Source organism: Fundulus heteroclitus, chromosome 22, assembly GCF_011125445.2.
Source record: "Fundulus heteroclitus isolate FHET01 chromosome 22, MU-UCD_Fhet_4.1, whole genome shotgun sequence".
Classification (NCBI taxonomy): Eukaryota; Metazoa; Chordata; class Actinopteri; order Cyprinodontiformes; family Fundulidae; genus Fundulus; species Fundulus heteroclitus.
In genome coordinates this window covers 11846021-11867879 of record NC_046382.1, presented here as the reverse complement: position 1 = coordinate 11867879, position 21859 = coordinate 11846021, and the positions used below count along the sequence as shown (strand labels likewise).

General features: G+C 43.1%; 1 protein-coding gene across 2 annotated transcripts; it reads right to left on the bottom strand.

Moving 5' to 3' along the window:
• Positions 1 to 1026: 1026 nt before the first annotated feature.
• On the bottom strand, positions 1027 to 20920 carry rel (v-rel avian reticuloendotheliosis viral oncogene homolog). 2 transcript variants are annotated; one of them, XM_021322798.2, is made up of 10 exons: positions 20807 to 20920; positions 18606 to 18745; positions 18374 to 18522; positions 17614 to 17705; positions 5636 to 5776; positions 4942 to 5046; positions 3670 to 3888; positions 3489 to 3554; positions 3314 to 3388; positions 1027 to 3209 (listed from the first exon to the last, which is right to left on the bottom strand). In XM_021322798.2, exons 1-10 carry the CDS (start codon positions 20811 to 20813, stop codon positions 2314 to 2316), a joined length of 1890 nt encoding a protein of 629 aa, XP_021178473.2. In that variant the 5' UTR covers positions 20814 to 20920; the 3' UTR covers positions 1027 to 2313. The 2 variants fall into 2 exon arrangements, with proteins under 2 accessions (XP_021178473.2, XP_012730480.2); XM_012875026.3 differs by having other exon boundaries at positions 1027 to 3212; positions 20807 to 20918.
• Positions 20921 to 21859: the final 939 nt, after the last annotated feature.

The following is a 21859-nucleotide window of genomic DNA, read 5'->3' as shown; positions in this document are numbered from 1 at the left end:
CAATATTTCTTCAGTATAAGGTATAATGGACAAAATCAGGTACTGTGGCTGCAAAACAGCCCATATCATCACCCCTTCACCACCGTGCTTTACAGGTGACATGAGGCGCTTGTGTTGATAAGCTATAGTGCAGTGGTCCTCAAATCAAGTCCTACAGGTCCAGTGTCCTGCAACTTTTATATGTGTCTCTGCTTCAACACTCCTGGGTCCAATAATCAGATCATTAGCAGGACTCTGGAGAACTTGACTCCAGACTGAGGAGGTAATTCAGCCATTTGCGTCAGGCTTGTTGGACAAGGGACACAACTAAAGGTTCCAGGACACCGGACCTCGAGGACCAGAATTGAGGACCACTGCTATAATGGATTTACTCCAAACCTTGTGGCACCGCTTTCACCAAAGATCTGTACTTTGGTCTCTTGGGCCCAAGGGGCACTACTCCAGACGTCTTGTGGTTCACTTTATTCTTCATAGAGTGTAGCGAGGTTCTCCTCCAACCCTTTAAAACTACAAACATGTCCTCAGGCTTTTTCCTAATAGTCGTGTCATGAGTTTAAACCAGTTAACATGCTAATTTAGACTCTGATACAGAGTTTTTTGTTGTTTATTGTACTTTTTCTGACTAAATTGACCTTGGGGTGAATTTGCCGGGACATCCACTCCGGAGAAGCCTGGCAGGAGTATTAAGCATTTAAATTAAGCCTAAATCTTTCCTGGCTGTAGAACGACGGACTTCAAAATTGTTAGGGAATGCCCCGAAAGAACCTTTCTATATTGATGTGTAGCAACCGTTGGCTCTCTAAGGTCATTGCTAATGTCTTTCTGCCCTGACATTGTGTTCCTCCTACTTTTTCTACAGCTGATCCTGCTGAAAGCACATAGCGGCAACTCTCTCTCTAATGGAAGCAGATGTACTTATTTCTTATAAAACATTATGAGAAAACCTTACAACCAAAAGAGGACGTAGTTAATGTAAAAAAATAAATACATAAATAAATAAAAAATTACACCAGATGACAAAAGACGTAGAAAGGCCACTTTATCATTTATTAGGAAATAATTTTTTTTTATTATTTTACAAAGCACAAATCAGTTAATTATAAAATCTGGTACAGTGTTTATCAAAATAGACACTTCTATTTAAGCCCCCGAAACCGGTCCGAAAAGGAAAACCAGTAAGAAAACATAACATGAACATAAACGAGTCACGTCCCATTAACTGTCGTCGCTGTAAAACCAGATGCCTTCAGGAAAAGCATCCCCAAAACATTCAGCTGAAAGAACGAAACATTTAAAAAAAACGTACAAGTGGCATTTGAAAGTATAAAAACACATGTTAGAAATGCTCTGAGAACTCTGGGTAACACATGCAATCACTGATATGACATAGTCATTACAAAGGAGACACAACACTGAGCGCGCCTCCCTCCACTTCCTCAATGGAAATTTCAGTACCTTGCCAGTTCTTGAGTGCTTCAGCTCGATTGCTGCTTTTACTCTCAACTATGGCTAACATGTATGCGCAGAGTGCACCTAACATCACTGCTCTGCGACCAAAAAATATATATATATATATATAAACCAGAAGCACTAAAGTACTTTCAGTAACAAACAAAGAAATGGAAAGCGAAATTATAACATTTATATACATATATTTATATAAACTTGTTTAACAGATTAAATCACACATAACATCCAGCCCTTGATATGCTGACGGGTAAATAAAACTTTGCTTAATAAAGAAAAAGAAAGAAAGTACATTCACTTCTTCAAATATTTAAACTTTGGTTTTTAGAGGACGTTAGCCTTCTGCTAGGTCGCCTCACCGTTGATTGTCCATGTACGCTTCCTAATCTCACAGCGAACCAGCTAAATGCATGTTCGCCCCGCTCACAACGACTAGTTTCCCCCAAAACAGCAGCAGCTGGAGGCAAAAATCTAAGGCAAACTGCGAGGATGCAGTTCTGCCAACGATCAAAAGTTGGAAGCTCGGCCTGCTGCGCACAATTTGACAAGAAAGTAAATTCGCTGAGTAATGTCTGGGAAAACATTCAGGAATTAGGACTACCTAAAATCCACCAGGATTCGCTGAAAAATAAAAAAATAAAATAAAAGCTTTTCTCTTTTTGTTTTGGCAAAGCTCTTCCAAACTGATAATTTTGTACCATTTTTAAAATGATATCTGGCTCTGGATCCACCTGGTTGCTGAAGCTGGTTGCGTAACAACCCAAGCCGATGCCAGACGCTGACGGGCAACAGGTTCTGGCCTCGCAAAGCTAAACAGAAACTCCTTATGCCAAAACACTTTCACTTCTATTTACTCGGCGGAGAGGATTTGTACCAGTCAGACAGATTGGCGTAGCGGACCTCTTGGGTCATGCCGGTGCTCCCATAAGGACTCTGAAGGTTTGCGAGAGGCCGCGTGAGGCCCACGTCTTGCTGCCGCTGATCCACGTTGGCGCCGTTGCTCATGGGGCGAGGCAGCAGGTTGGTGTAGGTGTTTCCCTGGCTCTCTCTCTGGGACTGCATCAGAGGGCCGCCGCCGTCTTGTCCACCAGAGAGCTGGGGCTCCTGCTTACACTGGAAGCCAGTCCCTCCGACCAGACCCTTCAGGAACTCCTCGCCGGACATCCCCTCTAGGAAGGGGAAAGACCCGAGGACCTGGGCGCCTCCTCCAGGCACCGATCCGTTGAAGTTGTTGGCGTTATTGGGGACCGCGGGCACGGCACCGAAGCCTTGCCACATATTCTGGAGACCTTGGTTCTGGCTTGCCATTTGGTTCTGGGCGTCGGAGCTAAGGTCCTCTCGCTGGTGCGGCTGCTGGAACAGAAGATGAGACTCCGACTGGTTCATCATGTTCTGCGTGACGGTATCCAAACACTGCAGATCCCGCATGGAGAGCTGAGGGAGGGCGTTGTTCTCGCAGCTGGCGTGATCCAGTTTGTGGGCGTACCCGGCGGCATGGCTTGGCTGGTGCTGCCTGCCGCTGTTCGGGTGGTTGCCCATGGATCCCGCCGGGTTTATGGTGACCGTGTCCATTGAGATGGTGGGTTTGGGATTGGCCCATGAGTTAACGAGCTGTAAATTGGGACCTTGGGGTGTCATCAGAGCACTGTTTGCCTGATCTGCCTGCTGGTAGGACGGGTTGTACACCGGGGTCTGTTGCTGCATGGTGGGCAGGGCGTGCCTCATGTACATCCCGCTGTGGTCTGCTAAAAAGAAAACAAAGATTTTAGCAATTCAGCACTAAGAGCCGGACGCTGATCCCATGTGCCGTAAGAACCAACAAAGTGCTTAAAATGAAACTAATTACCTTTCCTCGGGTGAGCCATGGCACTGTGAGGCACAGCCTTTGGACGGCCCATTCCAAGGCCGGCTATAGAGCCACCTAAAAGATGGCGGAGAAAATGTGGAAGACGATTTTAAATGCATGCGGCAAAATCATAGCAGGCGATCTGAACTGCAGGGCGCAGCATCACATCTCGTACCTGCAAATCCCGTCCTCCTGAACAAGTCCTCTATCTTGCGTTTCTTCTCGTTGTAGCCGTAAGGGTCTAAAAGAAGAGACGGAACGCTTTCGTGAACAAAAAGGAGCCTTTGTTTGACGGACACCGTCGGATAAAACGAAGCAAAGTGAGTTTCTCATGGCCCACGGTCAGCGGCGCTCACCTTTGTTCTCAGGCAGATATCTGAAATCCATCGGTTCGCTGACTTCCTGATCGGACGGCCGGCGCAGCTGCATGTGCACGGTGACCGACTCGGTTATGTTGGTGTTGTAGTACTGGGGGGTTTTGAACACGATCGCCACCTGACGATGGACGTCGGCCTGGGAAAAGGAGCCTCTGGCCTCCCATCCGTTGTTGCAGAAAAATCTCACCTCAATATCATCTGTTGAGAATAGAGATGATGGGATGTTGGGATGATGGGATGACGGTAGCAGTGCATGACACAGTCTGTTCTCGCTTAAAACATGAAAAGCTTATTTTCTGGAACGTTCCCCCTCCCCGAAAAGCAATTTGTAAATTTTCCTAGGGGCAACCTGGAGTTTCTGAGTAGGTTACAGAAAGTAAGCTGTTCTAATGTTCTGGGTGGGTTCAGCAAAGTAACCAGAACCTACTGGTAAAAGGTAATTAGCAGTCAGAAAATCTTCTTAAGTTCTCAAACCTGCAAGTTCTTAACGTGTACATCTATCTTCCATTAATATAAGCTCTGGGCAAGCTCAGGAAAGCATCCCTCAGGTGTCTGGAACATAATGTAGTCTACAATTTTTGTGCACATTCTGAAAATAACTTGTAGGCACCCAGAAAGTAATCTGTGGGTTCTGTGAGAGCTACCTGTAAGTTTCAGGAAGGTTTTGGGAAGCAACATACAAGTTCTGTACAAGTAACCTTTACGTTCATAGTAAGCTCTTTAGATGCGCTGTGAAAAGTAACCACTGAACTGCATGTGGGTTCAAGAAAGTAACAGTTTAATTAATGTAACCTGCAACTAAAAGCGATGTTCTGGAAAGTAACTTGAAAGTCCAAGAAAGTAGTTTTTTTTTTTCCCATGAAGGTAACTTTCAAGTTCATGGTAAGCTCCAAAAAAGTTTTAGTTCTTCCCGAACTGACAGATTACTGTAAATTCGGTGAAAGAACCAACAAGTTGCCAGAAAGTAACCTGTAGGTTTATGTGATATATAACCTTACAGGAGAATCTGAAGAGTAACAGGGAAGTTCAGGCTGGTACGCATTGCTACTGACAGATAGAGTCAATGCAAAGAGACGGGCACAAATGGAAATGGAAAGCAGAACGAATCAGCAGATTTGAGAGATGCACGTAGAGAAAAAAAAGATGCAAATTAGAGGGAAAAACTTGAAAAACACAACAAAAACAGGTTAGACAAAATAAAGAGCTGATTTTTTTTTTTTTTTTTTTTTTAAGAGCAGTGACCGTTTGTACCTTTTTGTACTTTGTCACACAGCAGGAAGATCTCATCGCCTCCTTTTACACTTCCACTGTTCCTGTTGACCCGACAAATCCTCAGCTCGGCTGTGTTCGGGGCTCCTAATTAAACAGAATAAAGATGTTAGCATGCAAGAAAATTATACCACGGACACAAGGGCTAGACGGGGCAACTATTTCTTAGTAGACGTTTCTCTGTGACTTTGTTGGAGGAGTAATAATTGCTTAAACGAGCGCCTCGGCTTTTGAGATAAAAGCACGGAGCGTTTAAAGCTGAGACCTAAGCGGGTTAAATCACAAGTCAGATGTCTGCTCTCAGAAGAGGAAGTGCTCCATGGTAACAGTGTTGTTTGAGGGTTGGTGTGCATAAAGAACTTCCTCTTTCTGTGTGTGAAACCATGTTGAGAAAAAAAATAGACTGGACACATGCAAACAGGTTTTGAGACAAACACTTTAGGTGCGGTTTCTTGCAAGTCTCAGAGTTCACAGGGTAGTATTACCGTGCTGTAAATTTAAATAAGTGTACGATCAAGCAGTGTTACACGTGAACATCTCGCTTTAATGTCGCATCAGCAATCAATTCAAACCTGCAGTGCACAACATATGCATTCCTATTTTTCACAGCTTCAACCCGTCTAAGGGGATTTGATTTTGGGGCGAGTTTGACGCAGTTTGAACGCAGCGCACTCACTGTTGTCGTAGATGGGATTTGTGACGATGGGGTTGAGCGGTCGGGTGTAGTGGCCGTTCTCGTCCTGCAGGAACACCTGGATGCACAGGCGGACCACGTTCAGGTCGTACTCCTCCGTCTGCATCAGCTGCTCCCTGGGAACTGAGGTCACAGGACAGGAACATGTGACGATTAGCAAGGAAGCTACAACTCACACGGTGATCGATACTCTGAACCAAACCAAAAGTGACTTGTAGGTTCAGGAAAGCAACTACTGACTTCCTGTAAATGAATCTACAGGTTTTGGAAAGTAACCTTGAATCTCTGGCGAAGTTACTAACCACATGTTCTAGGAAGGCAATCTGTGCATTTTTACAAAGATGCAAGAAAATAACCTGTAAATTCTAGTTCAATTCAAAACCGTTCTGTGAAAATAATCTTTAAGTTCAGGGAAAGCACTCTGTAGGTTATGTCCAAGTTAAGTAAAAGCAAAGTAAAAGTAAAATATATTTTTTGTAAAAGCTGTAAGTTCAGTGACACAATTACCAAGTAATCGGAAATTAACGTCTAAGTTTTGTGAAAGTAACCTGATCTGGGTAAGCTCAAAGAAGGAACTAGTACACAATAAAATACTGGGAAAATAACCTGTAAGGTCTTGGAGGTAATTACATTTTGGCAAAGCAATTGGTAAGTTATCAGAAAGAAAGCAAAGTTCAATGAAATATTAGGTGAATCTGTATCTTTCATTGAAATATGGCAAAAATAATTGTTTAATCAAAAAGGAAACAGCCAGTAAGTTCCTGGAAAGTAACCTGTAGGCTCTATTAAAGTACCTGGTGGGTTTTGAGAACGTTTAAGGAAGCAACTAGCAATTTCCTGCAAAGCAAACTGTAAGTTTCCAGAGTGTAACAGTAAATGTAATAATAATAATAATAATAATAATAATAATAATAATAATAATAATGCATTTTATTTGTATAGCACACTTCAAAATCTTTTTTAGAATAAACAAGGTTTAAAACAATCTAGAATAGCATATCCTGAAACAACCAAGAGCAAAAAAACAAAAAAACAGAACAAATCTAAAATAATAGTATTAAAATAGGGCCAAATATTGCAGTTGAGAAGGAAATCTTGGGGCAGGCCTTATTTGTTGAAGGCAGCATGGAACAAATGAGTCTTCATGCTGCTTTTGAAAGTTGTAAGGGAGTCTGCCATCCTGGCTGATTCAGGCGGCTGATTCCACAGCGTTGCATGCAATCTAAACTAAAGTGTTTATTCTGTGAAGGCAATCTGTACGCTTTGATTAAAACACTGCAAAAAATAACCCCGCATACTCTAGGAAGTTTCAAGAAAGCGACTCGAAAGTAAGCTGCAAGTTTTGGGGAAGTGACCTGTAACTGTAAGCTGTAACTTCCAAGAAAGTAAAATGTATTGTTTTGTGAAAATAATCACAAAACAATTCAACAATACAATTTATTTTGATTAAAATACAGCAAAAAAAATGTCCTGCATGTTCTAGGAAGGTTCAAGAAGGCGACTGGAAGGTAAGCTGTCAATTTTGGGGATGTAATTTCCATCTTTTGGGTAAGCAAATAATCTAACTATTAGGTGGTCATCTGCATTTCTGCAGTTGCAGGTAATAAAAATGGAGCTTGACAGTTTTTTTTTTTTTGCTTCAATCTACATCTTGAAATAAGCCATTTTCCAACAAAAATAAGTAACTGTGCATGAAATAAACAGTAAAAGTGTGTGGGGGATTATCTCTCTTAATCAAGACCGTTGCTCATGGAGGTTTTTTACTTCTTTGACTGCCTTATAAAACATTCTGCATTTCAGAGCGTGGTTGTTTCAAGTTGTGAGTACATACGATACAAGCAGGAGCAAATCTATGCTGCAGCGCATGCATCACTTAAACAGATCAGCTGCACGCTGTGATCATAAAACCCCTTCAGGTCCGGGTCGTACTACGTTTCACACGTACCTTTTTTTTTTAAACTTCCTAACCTGCTCGGCCAGCACTGACTGCTGCAGACACGCACTCAGGCGCACATATCTACATGCGAGCGTCACACACATCCCGCCCTCACACTCGACACACGCACACGTCTCGGAGGGAGAGCTCTCACTGAGAGACGCCCACGCCCCGACACCGACATCAGGCTTTCACATCTGCCTTTCTCTTCCTCCCACCTCTCAATTTTCTATCTCCCTTGCGCTCGCAGGCCGAGGCCCTCCCCGCCCACGACCCGCCGCCACGGTGACGCCGTGCGACGTCACCCTCAGAGTGGAAAAGAAGTGTCTGCGTGACACAGAGAGCAAAGGATGAGGCTCCCCTGCACGAGTGACCACGGCGGCTGTTGACGTGTGTGAAAGTGGTTCTATGAGCCTTTTAGTGGTGCTTTTTTTTTTTTTTTTTGACTATTTGGCTGCAGGGTTGTGAAGTTTTGAAGATTCCTGCGGCTATCCCACAGCAAAGCCCCGACCAACGAACGGTGTGGAGAGCTACATACACTGATCTGTATTATACACTGGAGTGCTAATAGTCCGCTGTTAGAACGAGTCGCTTTGAAGCCACCAGCCGCCATATTGGTACTCCCTATTTTCCCCCAGTAACTAGGAAATACGTGCGCTACAGCATCGTATAACGAGGATTTTCTCATGTTCAGGGGGGCTTAAGACTTTTAAAATGTCAAATGCCATATACTTTATGTTATGTTCTAAAAATATCAAGTACTGAGAAAGTCATGTGCTGAAATATTTAGCATTTTATATATATATAACCCTTATAAATATATAACAATATACAAAAACATATATTTACATATATGTATACATATATACATATATAAATACTTATATATGCATATATATAAATTTAATACGAATAACATGTAAAATATTTCAGCACATCCTTTCCTAGTAGTTGATAGTGTTAGTACAGCCACTGACTGTAGAATTACCTATGAAACATTTTCCCACAGGCAGAAAACTGCTTGTTGTTGCAACCAAATTCTGTGAGAGTAGGGAGTAGCAAGATGGCGGCCAGTGACTTCAGTTTTTCGACAAAATCAGCACTCCAGTGTATTATATAGCTCAGTGGCTACAAAGCCGAGCGCCGTCTCTCTCGGTACCGTCGTTCGCTTTTAACGTTGACCTGCCTGCAGATCTGCAGAACGAAGCAGAAAAAGAGGAACTGCCTGAAAATGTCTCTCCTTGCACTCCCGCCTCTTTGGTTACAGTCGGACGTAAATGTTTTCTGAGGTCAACGTGAAGATTTGACCTCTTTTGGATAACAGGCTCGGTCAGAAGCTCTCAGTCTTTCTCTCTCCCCGACTTAAGAGTCCAACCCAGGAGCCAACAGGAAGACGTTGTCAGCCGCTCGATTCGATTCAGTTCTTTAAGGTTAGCAGATGTTTGTGTCTGCACAGCTCTTCCAGGGATTGTAAATCACAGATACATTTAAATTTTTTTAGGGATTTAGTTGTTGATTTGCTGCTTTTTGGGGTTTTCTTGTCTGTTTGGACCCAGCTTCTGCTGTGGAGCAAGATCACCTCATAGTTGAATCTTAATCACTTGATAGCTTTGCTCAGGCCCTGTGGCTCCAAAACAAGCCTAGATCACCATCCCTCCGCCACCGTGCTTGAAAGCTTGACAGCTGATCGGCCCTGTTGGGTTTTCTCTGAACATGCTGATGTTTTGGTTAAAACAGAATCAATTTCACCTTTAGCCTCTCCCAACCAAGCCACGTCTCTTTATTCCACCCGCCCCCCCCCTAATTTTATTATTTTAAACTTTATCGTTTAAAATGCCAGCTGAAGTCTGTCGAGTCGAAGATGCAGTTGGTGTTCTTTCTGTTAATTTCCCTGACCTTCGTAAGGCCTGACCTCGTGGTGAATCGGCTCAGACGACTGGCAGGTGTCTGAGAATGAACTCTCTCTCTTTATAATTATGACATGTTTGAGCTGTTTGAAAACGACCTAATAATCCTTCTCAGATCGACGGGCAGCAAAAATTACAAAGACATTGCTTTGGTCTTTCCTGCTTGGCATTGGATAAAAAAGTGACGTTTCCAATATTTCAATATCACTGCAAAAACGGATCTAAAAATAAGTAAAATGTTCTTAAAATATGTGTTTTGGTCCTTGATTTGAGCAGGTAAATAATATTATCTGCCAATGGAATAAGTATTTTGACCCCTAAAATAAGATAATTAGACATCCCGCACTTGAAATAAGATGATGTAGACGAGTTGTTCCTATTTTAAGTGCAAAAGTCTCATTCCATTGGCAGATTATCTTATTTACCTGCTCAATTCAAGGACAGGTACACTATTTTAAAGAAAATATGACTTATTTTTAGTTCCATTTTTGCAGTGTGATAGCAGTTTGTCACTGACTGACGTTCTGGGTTTTATGTAGTTTTATGCGTTTTATATTGTATAGCAAAGATTTCCAAAACGTTATACTGGGAGGAGTGTTATAAATTGTACAGGCATCTGCTGTGGGCATCTTTCTAAGGCTTCTATTTTGTTTATAGTGACATCCTAATTATATATTGTATTGACTGAAATTCAGAAATATATGGTGATAGAAATTTTGCTCATACAGTCCAGCCCCACTTTGACTTACATCGACCAGCAAAACACCAAAATGCCTCCTGTGCAGACATCATTTAATAAGGACATTTCACCTTCTGCTAGGACTCTATGCCACACAGAGAAAACTTACATGCAATCATCGGTTGTATGAGACGAGCTTTAATGTATTCACTGTTGGCCAAGTTAAATGTGTCCTCCTACCCTCAAATCTTTATGCTAAAACTTAAAAACCTCCCACTGAAACTCATCAGAAGCGACAGGTTTGTTGCCTAACTTCCACTAGTCACAGAAAAGGGGATGTATCTCCAAAATACATGAAAAAAAATAAAAAAAACGGTGATCAGTTGCACTCCGACAAAGGGGAAATGCAAAACTGCAACACGTGCATGTTTTATTTGCACACTTTTATTTCCTGGATACTTTTAAACACAATGACCTAGACACATAGGGTGTGCAGCAGTCTGAGATAAGACCTCGCAGCACCTCAGCTCCTGTTCACATTTATGTCGGGTCATCAGTTTTGTGTGTGTGTGTGTGTGTGTGTGTGTGTGTGTGCGTGCTGGTAGGTGGCAGATGCACACAAACGTACAGCGGAGAAACCGAAGGAGGACGAAATCAAACGGAGATGGAACCGTCGGCGCAGCGACGGACGGAACATGCCGGGCTGATCTGAGCGCTCGCACGAGTGTTGGTGGAGCGCGCCGGCGCCGCTGGAGGCAGCCGCTGGACGGACAGGTGCAGGAAAGTGGGTCGTGGGTGGCTGCAGCGGTGGGTCGGTGTGTGTGTGTGTGTGTGTGTGGTGGAAAAAGAAAAGCAAAGGCCGCAAAGAAGCAGGCGTCCTTGGGTTGCATGAAGCTTGCAGCCGACTTGTGTAGGGAGACGATGTTGACGGTGGGGGGGGGTGAAGGAGGGGGCTTGGATAGGTAGGGAGGGTGTTAGTTTGCTCTGTGGGGCACAAGTGGCTTTGGCGTGACTGTGGGAGCAGAGTGTGAGAGCGAAAAAAAGAAGAGTAGGCAGGTGCCAAGTCTCACCGCAAAAAGTGTCTCCACTGCATGACTCACAATTTCTCCACCTTTTAGGATGTGCAACATGATGTCTCTGCGCCTCTAAAGGCTTCAGCAACCATTACAAAGACACACGCCAGAGCTGCATCACTCACAGTGCCGTACACGTTTGGGAATAAGGTCCTAAAGCCTGGATTTCTGATTGGATAATAGACACAAAGGTTATTAGTCTAGGGATGATGAATATTTAGGGGTTAAAAATAGGGAAGGGGGGACGTTTGTGGTTTGAAATGATAACATAAATAAAAACGTTGTAATATTGCGTCATCCTCCTGATGTCTGTTCAGCAGAGACATCTGGATGAATTAATGCTCCTTTTTTTTGCGCGCGGCCGACGAATCTTGAAAAAGTGCTACGCACGCAAGTCTCAGAAACACAAGGCAGACGTCACTGAGTAAAAGTAGGGTAGCCTCAACCGGCGTCTCTGGCAGCACGACACAGAGATTCCCTCTGCGTGGTTTCTGCGTCGGGTCAGGCCTCCTCTGCGTTACCCCAGAATGCCGCCGTGGAAAATATCTCGGCTGCGATAAACGCGCCCCGTACAGAGCGCTTCAGAGGTGATGCGTTCAGCGCTTTTTACGAGACAAAGTCCTTTCTGGACTCGTCAAACAATCTGGATATCTTTATTTTATTTCCATATAGCGCTTAAAAACGGCCTAGCTCGGCCCTGCGAACAGCCATCTTTGGTTTATTACAATTATTTCTGCTGATGCTCACTCGTTATGGGCATGAAAGTCAGATTGAGCTCAACGATCTTTGCTTTTACGAGGCTGGACTGTGGGCAACGGCGGTGATTTGGATGCACAGCTGTGACTTTATTGTGGATTCTTTTTATCTAAATCGCGCAGTGTCATATTACCCTTAGGACACGATGCCAAAGGTGAAGCACGGTGAGTGGCACAGGTGCATAATAGACCTGGGCCCATTTTGGAGCCATCAACAGGCTAATTCTAGTTGGAGTAGTGGCCTAGTGGTTAGACCATTAGGAATAGTAATAGTAGTAATATCATCTTTATTGTCATTGAAACATACATTACAACGAAATTTGTTCTCTGCTTTTAACCCATCACCCTTGGGGAGCAGTGGGCTGCCATGTGCGGCACCAGGGAGCATTCTGGAGTTAAGGGTCTTGCTCAGGGACCCAGAGTGCAGGCGCTGGGAATCAAACCGGGTACTTGCATCCTTCTCTGGTTGCAAGCGCGCTGCTCTAACCACTAGGACACCACTACCCATGTGGCAAGAGGAGTGTAGGGGAATCGAACCCACAACCTTCTGATTGCCAGACGACTACTCAACCCATCAAGCCACATTCGATTATGCTTGTGTCTCAGAGGTTCTGGGTTTAACTCCCAAAGACTGCCCACTCTGGGTCCCTGAGCCAGACCTTCAAACGCAGAACGCTCCCCAGGCGCCGCACATGGCGGCCCTCTGCTCCCCAAGGATGATGGGTTAAATGCAGACAACAAATTTCATTGGAATGTACGTTGCAGTGACAATAAAGAAGATTATTATTCATTATTATGATATTTCAAATTGTTTAATGGCAGAATTGCTAGAGTTCAGTTTAGTTTCTTGGCACAAACCCAGATCTTAAGCATACGTTATAAAAAGTTCAACGAGGTTGTGATTGTTTTTTTTTTCTCCATCCCAAAACTGATTTGGGTGAGTTTTTGCGTCTTCATTGCCTTGTTGATATTGAGGTGATGTTAAAGGATTTAGACGTAGCCCCCCCTTCGTTATTTTATCCACTTTGCCCCAGAATGACAGACAGCTAAACAGACCCGCAGCATTACGCTGCCTTCACTGTGCTTCACCGCTGGCGTAACTTTGAGCTTGACTAGAACAGCGATGACTTGAGAACACAGTTCTTGTTCTTAAAAAAAAAAAAAATCATATCCCACCCTAAAATAATAACTTAATCAGCAGAAGCTCAAACTTTATATGAAATGAAAGAATGATTAATATCTGTGAACCTCTAACTGGAGCTGCAGGTGTCAGGCTAAAACCATAGTCGAGCGCGGTTAACGTCGTTTTCTGGCGTAAAGTAAACCGAATGAGGTTCTAACATTGATTGGTGGAATTAACTAAGAACTTTGCTTAAAGGCTGATTCCTGTCCTGCGTGTCAGGAGGGAACTTTGGCAGGTGCGCCACCGCACAACCACAGTCGACTAGCGTGTCTAAAGAGCAATGCAGAAGCTAATCAGTGCGTCACACGAACACTGCTGCTGTCGTGTCGTATGTGATCCACTAAACAGGTCAGACAACAAAACCTTCATTTTTTTTTCCCTTTTAAATGGTGCTTCATGTGGCTTTGGAGGAACATCCAGCACAGAAACATGAGCTATAGGTAAAATAAATAAATATGGGCTCAGATTAAGGTAAATTATTACAGTTTTTAAAGCGAGAGCTTTAAAACTTTGTAAATTCAGCACGGTTAAAAACAGCGGACTGGTGCAATCGGCCTCAGGGTGGGTGAAGGGGTCAGCAGGTTTGTGTGTGTGTGTGTGTGTGTGTGTGTGTGTTAGCCTCTTTATCTAGGTGCAGATGTTGAAGCAGGCGTGATGGGCATGAGGGAGCGGGACCGTCATATCTCCCCTTGAGACAGGAAGCAGCTGAGTTTCAAAACAGAAGTGAACTGCTTTGGGTAGCGAGTCTTGGCTGCCCGTCGAACTCCGCCGCACCTACACGCGAGTTGTATGTGAGCTTCAAACCTTGCATCAGCAAATCAAGACCCAATCGACACCCGGAAAGGTATTTTCTGAGCCATCGTTTTTTTGTTTTGTTTATTTAGTCCCCCCCAGGGGGGAAATCGTCATAAAACATAGAACAATTGATAAAAACAAGAAATAAAATAGACGTGTGGACGGTCAAGCACGGTGGTGGCAGGATCATGCTACGGGGCTGTTTTGCTGCCAGTGATTACAGTATTTTGGGACAAATGTACACACACACACACACGCACAGGCTAGAATCTATACACATATTCACCTAAATAAATTAAAAAGCGTTCGCTGAAGACCCAAGAAAGAAAACTGCCCATTTGCAGAAGTTGGGGGAAATTGCTTCGGAGCCATTTCCTAAACATCACCGGTTACAAGTCTGGCACTTTGATGCAAGTTATTCACATCTTTTGGCCGCGGTGGCAAGAAGTTTGTTTGGAGGAGTCAAAAGCGAAGGCTTTCAAATCCCACAGCATTTTACTAAATGTAAAGCACGGTGGAGGCAGAGTTATGCCTCAGGGGCTGATCTGCTGCCAGCGTTACTGCGGCAGTGTATGAAAAAGGAAAAACTACAGCAGATTCACATCAAATCAATCAGTTAGATGATTGGATCTCAGAGACTTGAATAAAATGCCCCTGCTGAGGGACATTTGGCGACATATTAGTGTGCGTGGAAGGAGTCTACGTACAATTTCTCCATTGTGAGATCAATAAAGTTCAATTATTATTATTATAAAATTATGGCTGCATTTATAATTTTCTTCCACTATAAGTTCAAACTCGCACACACCGTTTTAAAACATGCGTTGGGTTGTTTATTGTATAATCCTTCCACTCTGTGAAAATAATCGTTAAGAATATACCGTAACAGCTCAAAAGTAACAATACTTCTGCTTATGAGTGGATAAAATCTACTTAAATGGTTATTTTACTGCTCCTCTACCTTGAAGAGATGACTCGCCGTGCTTGTTTACATGGTCGGACTGACATCTACACGCATCGACCAAAAAAAGATATCATATCATGACTGCTGATATTAGTCAGGGAATGATATTTCATCTTGTTGCGCCGTCAAAGGCCCATCTTCACCGCAAATTAGCGAAGGCTATGAATGTGATGGTGCTCAGGTAATTGTTTACGCTCAAAGATTGACCCCAGGCAAATAAACAACAAAGAGAAAATAGAGATCGGGCAGGCTGAATGTCAGTAGGAGTAAAAGTTTCATTTATATTACGGAAGGGACACGCGTCACAGTTTCATGTGTTTTTAGGAGTCGTGCTCGTCAGGCATTATTTATAAAGATGATCACGGTCAAAGATTCAATGTATCAAACTGAGAAACCCCCCCACACATATGCACATTTTAGTTGTGCTGTCAAACTGATTATTACACACGTCTCATATCTGTTAGAAAAAGAGAGAGAGAGAAAAAAACATTTTTAAAAGCATTTATGTCTGAATTAAACCTCCTATTTACCAGTGCAGTTTTACAGACCTGTAAAGCTCTCTAACCTACATTTATCATCATCGCAGAGCGCTGGGGAAGCCCCTTCGGTCTAACCCTCCCTCTTTTAATGAATCCTGCATTCCCAGCTCTCACGTGGCCTCCTGCACTGATCTGAATTGAGCAACTGTGACCAAGAATGGGGAAGTAGCTCAACGCCTGTTTGTACACGAGAACTGCTTGCGCGTCTGCCTGGGAGGACCGCAGAATGAAAGCACATAAAGGAAATGGCTACAGTGTAGATAGCGCGGTGTGGCAATGCAGCGGATTTACGAGTCGGTGGCAGGAAAATCTGCTCAGTTGCCTGAGAACTGGGTCAACCAACGTTTGAAAACATTTCTTGTGAATTGTTTTGAACCCGTTACTCGGTAGCAAAAGCAGGAAAACCAGAAGCAACACAACCAGAACAGCACTAAGATTCACTTTTCATACTGCAGATAAAAGAGTTTGGATCACACACACACACCGGGGAGGAAACATCACTCCAAAACCATCCGAAGCAACGTAGATCTTAGAAAGAGTTGCTGCAATGGCAGTTATGCCAACATTCATATTCATAACAGCGTCGTTGCAGTGTTGTAAACACATTTGTGGAAGTAAATAAACAATCAAATACATCAGACAAAGCTGAATAAGTCAAATACAGGAAGTTATGAACAAAAGATCACGTTGAAATGGAAAAGCTGCGTATGGCAAACTTAGCACACGCCATGATCCAAAAGCTGTAGAGCAACCGTTAGCAGCAATAACTCTTTGCGGTTGTTTTGTCTCTGACTTGTTCTGTCCCTCACATTGTTGCAGAGGCATTTAGTCCCACTCGTCTCTCTAATGTTGCTTCAGACCATTCAGGTTATCAGAAAATCATTTCTCCTCAACTCCCTTAAGTAGTTGAGGGGCGCTGCAGAATCTCTGTCTGGGGGTTGCCTTGTTTTGCGGGGAAGGCGCGTTCGTCTAAGCTCTCCTACTACGTTGGGACAGCAGCAGGACCGGGTAAATACCTCTTGATGCGCTAAGCTTTTATACATCCATCATGATGCACTGAAATCGGAGACATTTCCGGGGACAGGTCATCCAAAATGGGGACTGTCCCCGGTAATCAGGGACGTCTGGTCTCCCTATCCTATATCCCACAGAAGTGGCAAAAGCGTATTAGCTTTCCATGCAAAACGTTCCATTTTGGCTTTTTTCTCCCACATAAATAATCTTGTTTTTGCAAACTTTTGGTTAATTTTAATAAACGTTCTGAATCTGATAACAACAACAACAAAAAAAACTGACCAGTTTCATTACATGCCAACTCTAAAAAGCTTTTAACCGTGGCGGCATCTATTAGCTAACACTAGCTAGCAATAGCGTAAAACCCATATACCACTAATAATTTTCCGCTAAAGTTAGATTTTGAATCAACAAATAAGACTTCATCGTCAAGAAAGACATATTTATTTTCTTTCTAACCTGAAAAAAAAGAGGAAAATAGCTAGGTTTTGCATAGCTTAGAACAGCTAGCGTTAGCCTAGCTTGTATATTTAGAGCTAGACATTATTACAGTGTTGTTACATACTGAATTTTGTCTCCCATTCCTTTATCAGGAAGGACGACCCAGCCCAGCTATGTGAGAGGTGGTAAATTCAAGATCCGGACCACAGTAAGGCGTCCAGCTTCTTCTGATGAGCCGTGTTTTACGAACATCGAATCACTTCTTGTTTTTCCTTCTCCCTAAACGTTCAAACCCTGTCTTTAAACTCATGAAAGCAACCACTTTCTATAAACTCTTAAGAAAAGACTTTTATTAACCTTACTAAATGTCTCTTTAATGAATGTCTGTCTTCTTGTTTATGTTTCATTTTGTTTCATCGTCAAGCAAATCCTTAACAAACTAAGATCTTAGCTTGATAATGGTAGTAAATATAAACTGTTGTTGTGTGTAATTCATTAAAATGAGTGCAAATAAAGCTATTTGTTGATAAATACACACATGCCGCATGTTTAATCCTTCAGATTGATTTACAACACACGTGAAACTGATATATTATTGATACATTTATGCAGTTTAGCATTGCCGATCAAACAGAAAGAGGCCAAGCGTGGAAAAGTCAAGTCAGACGACTCACCGTTGAAGGGGTTGATCCCTCTTGTGACCCTCTGAAGGATGGCTTCTTTCACCTCCCGTCTCCTCACGCACTGGATGCCCAGATTCTGGAAACTGTCAACAATGTAACGATTAAAAAGACAGGTATTGCGACAGCTCCCTTTCAAATAAACAAAAGCCGATTTCGCCACGCCTTGAGTGATGCAAGATCTAAGCAAAACAAAACAATATTGTGGCGTTTAAGACGTCGAGGCAGCATCGTCTGGTTTTCATGTTCCGACAAATATTCTGTACATAGTCGTCAGGCTTTTGGACTCATGTGACAGGCCCAGAGATTTTAGAAAAATGTAAAAAAAAAAAAAAAATAATAATAATAACTTGAAGAGGGATCTAAACATTTCACACACTAAAAGGATCCTGACTCATTCACACTCTCACACAAACTTTGTTTTCTCTCTCTGAAGCACGGCAAACAAGGGTGATGTCACTCGGGGAATTCCCATTTTGCCATCTTCATCACAGACATGGGTTTGATGAATATGCTCTGTGTGTGTGTGTTGAAGTGTGCGTTTGGCGTGTAGTTCGCTGTACGAGTTTGTTTTGATGCTGTTTAGAGGTCATCGGTTTACACTCTCAGCCTCTTGACACCGACCAACAAACAAGCAAAGGGAGCAGATGTGTTTACACGACGCAGAAGAGAAAGTGAATTTATGTGTGGCTGCGCGCTGAGGAAGACCGAGAATGAAGCGATAACCGTCCGGGGAGCTCGGAGGTGAACTCACGCTATCACTCTGCGGTCGGGGCCGAACTCGGCCTCGTAGAAGCCGTCCTTGCAGTCCTTCCCCACCAGGTCGTGCGGATGCGGCCGGTAGGGCTCGTTCTTCGTCACCAGGTAAACGCGGACCTTCCCCTTGCCGCCGTAGTTCAGGATCTGTGGAGAGACGCGCAGAAAGTGTCACGCCTCCCCTGCGATGATACGGCTGAAACGCGGGGCGGCGGACTTCCCCCACTGACCTGCATGCTGGGGTAGGTCCTGTTGTTGTCGGAGTTCTTCTCGCCGGGGATGCTCCCCGCAGAGCGACCCTCGCACTTGTACCTGAAGCGCATCCCCCTCTGCTTGGGCTGCTCGAAGATCTGGATGGCTGGCTCGGGCACTGAAAGGAGGGAAGAGTAATGGATCCGGATGAGTCTGGTGATTTCTTTTCCTCCTGCCGGAGGCGTGAGTTGTCGTGTAGTGACAGCTTGATTTTACTCTAAGGGTGCACGGCGTTAGGGAAAAAAAAATTAATGAAATAAAAAAAACAGGTGACTGTGAAATGATTTTTAGGAACGATGTGATGCAATTGACCAAATTTCCCGCAAAACTTGCAATCCCAGACTTTTCCAGATTCAAACGATCAGCGTTCTGAAGCCTTTTGCTTTAGCAAAAGCTGATAATTGGATGGATGGAGAGACAGGTGAACAGGTGTACCTCAGAGGCAATAGTACGGGGTATAAAACCTGAATAAACATAGATATATTCCCTGAGATATTGTCTTTTTCCACCTGAATTCCACATTTTTCCAGACAGCATAGGAACCCTGGACTAAACACACTTCTAATTGTCTCCCATCACCAGGATCTACAACTTTCTGTAAACTCAGGAGTGGCTATCGAGAGAAGGGGAAAAACCTGCCAACCAACTGACCAGCTACGTCATTTGCATGCAGAGGGTAAATGCATGGCACCTGAAACGTAATAATCTACCAAACCAGCTCTCAACGACTGCAGCCTTTTGCACGTCTTGATGTCGTGATAGCAGCCGTGATTCGACGTATGCACGTGTGCAGCTCTGTGTTGCCCGGTGTTCTCTGACAAGGCCAACGTTGGACCGGGATCTGTGGATCTAAACATGACGTTTCCACTCAAAAGTTTAACATTTTCACTCGTGAGAATTACTGTGACACGTCACAACAGGAGAAACATGGCTGCAACACGATAAAATGGATTCCTCCCAGCCGCCTCAGTTTCAGAGTTTGAATCACAGCGCGCAGGGAGGGACAGATGCATTTTTTGGCGAACATGACTAGCCCGATAACAAATTAAATAGATTACTATTAAAACGTCCCAGTTGTGCTGGCCATGCTGGCCCCCACGGATTTAGACAGTTCCATCAGTTTGCAAAATAAAAATTGGCTTTTTTCTTCTTTTTTTTTTTTGCAGCTGTGAATCCAGAAACCGGGGATAACTAAGAAATCAACCCTCATCTCAAGAAAGAAAAAAAAAAAACATTTTTGACTCTTCTGCTTGAAACAAAACTGCCTGCACATGACACCCGTGTGAGAGAGGAACTAAAACTGATCTGGGGAAGCATTTAAAGTTGTTTTTTTTTTCAGGTATTACACTGTTCCAGTCATCTGAGAAGACTAAGAATGTGGCCCCGGATGACAGCCGAGTGACACTTTTTCAAAACCAGCACGTCAGGAAATAGCAAAATGACATCTTGTGGCATGACAAAACAAAACACGAGAAAAGCAGCTTGGCCTCTTTCTACAGGTACACAGCTGGTCCTGCAGCTTCCACCCATTCAACAAACATATCTGCACCAAACTGTACATCTAAGCAGAGAAAAGAGCCGCTGGCCATCACAGATCCCAGCAGCGTGTCTATAAAAAAAAAAAAAAAAAAAAAAAAAAAAAAAAGAAGCAATCCCTGCCAGTAACACAAAAGAGGAAGTGAAATGACCAAGCATATAAATAGTTATATATATATATATATATATATATATATATATATATATATATTTTATCTTAAGTGTTTTTCAGCTCCTGGAAAATGCTTTTAATTATAGAAGTGAAATGAATTGTAATTGACATGACTTAATGGAGGACATAAAAACTTAGGAACATATTCATAAACACAGCATGTGTAATTTTCAGATTCTAGAAAAACTGGTGCAGCTTTTATCCGCTTTAATTAAAACAGCAACACCTGTCATAGACTGCAGCAAAGTAGAAGCGAAAAATACTGTAGAAAAAAACAACAACTTTTTCCTATTTATTATTAAAGTTATTATGACGGAGAGCTTTGAGATTAACCCTTTCCAGTTAGTTAGAGACACACGGCTGGGTACCGCTGTTTTATAACACACACACACAAAAAAAACAACTAACACCCTACACCGCCCAGCACACAGGCTCTTATCATTGCCGGATATAGTGACAAACGCTTCTCACCGTCCATGGTGCGCACAGTTTCTCTCCGCTTTCTCGGTCGTGTTCCGGGTTGTGTTCTGACGGAGGGCCGCTGACTGAATGAAGCGGAGGGCGAGATATCAGCCAGGTTTATGTTTTTCACCAGGCGAACCGGTGGGGGGGAATTCCCCTCCGTCACAGACTCTCGAGCCAATCGACGGGAGGCGGGGCGGAGCCCTGTCGAGCAGGAAACGCCTCGCGGCAGTGCGTGGTGGGCGCGGGTTCGTACGTCAACGTCACCGCCATATTGTATGTGGCAGAAAGAAGTTAAATTCTGTTGTAGTGAACGTCGATCAAAGAAGATGGCTCATTCCTGTGCTGCACGGATATATATATATATATATATATATATATATATATATATATATATATATACACACATATGTGTGTGTGTGTGTGTGTGTGTGTGTTATGAAAGTCAATAAAAGTTAAGGTTAAATCTAAACACTGTGGTCTTCATTATTTCATAAAACCGTGTCAGATGTGAACCTTTTAAGTTCTGGTATAAAAGTATTAAAGAGAAAGTCACTAATATTAGAAAAAAAGTCCTAGGAGGACAATAAAGTAAAAAAAAAAAAAAAAAAAAAAAGACAAAAGTGGTAATATTATAAGAAAAACGTCATATTATGAGAATTAAAGGGGGAAATTTCCAGAATAGTATCAGTTTGCAGAACTATTTCAGTCCTGGAGTGATAGGGCCAGGTTAGATGCTTTTGATTATTTTTATTCTTTACGAGTATAAAGTCAGGAGAATAAAGCCAAAGGGATACGAAAATAAACATAACGTAACATTACAAAAATAAAAATGTTACGAATATAAAGTATATTCTGAGATTAAAGTCCCTCTGATACTGTTTAAGTGACTGAGTCTAACAGCATATTTGCCACATACAACATGGCGGATGCTCTGACGCATCCGCAGCATAGGCAGAACCCATAGCAGAACCCGCCCGACGAGGCGTCTACGTGGTGGTGCGTATGGAACGTGCTCCACTTCCGCTTATCAATTTAAAGGAGTATAAACATATATATACA

Bases quoted from the DNA above. Each gene is read 5' to 3' on its own strand.
- rel (XM_012875026.3), bottom strand. The intron at 3,555-3,669 runs GTGAGCGCCGCT...CTCTTCTTTTAG, and splicing joins ATATCTGCCTGAGAACAAAG to ACCCTTACGGCTACAACGAG. The intron at 3,213-3,313 runs GTAATTAGTTTC...TTTTCTTTTTAG, and splicing joins CATGGCTCACCCGAGGAAAG to CAGACCACAGCGGGATGTAC.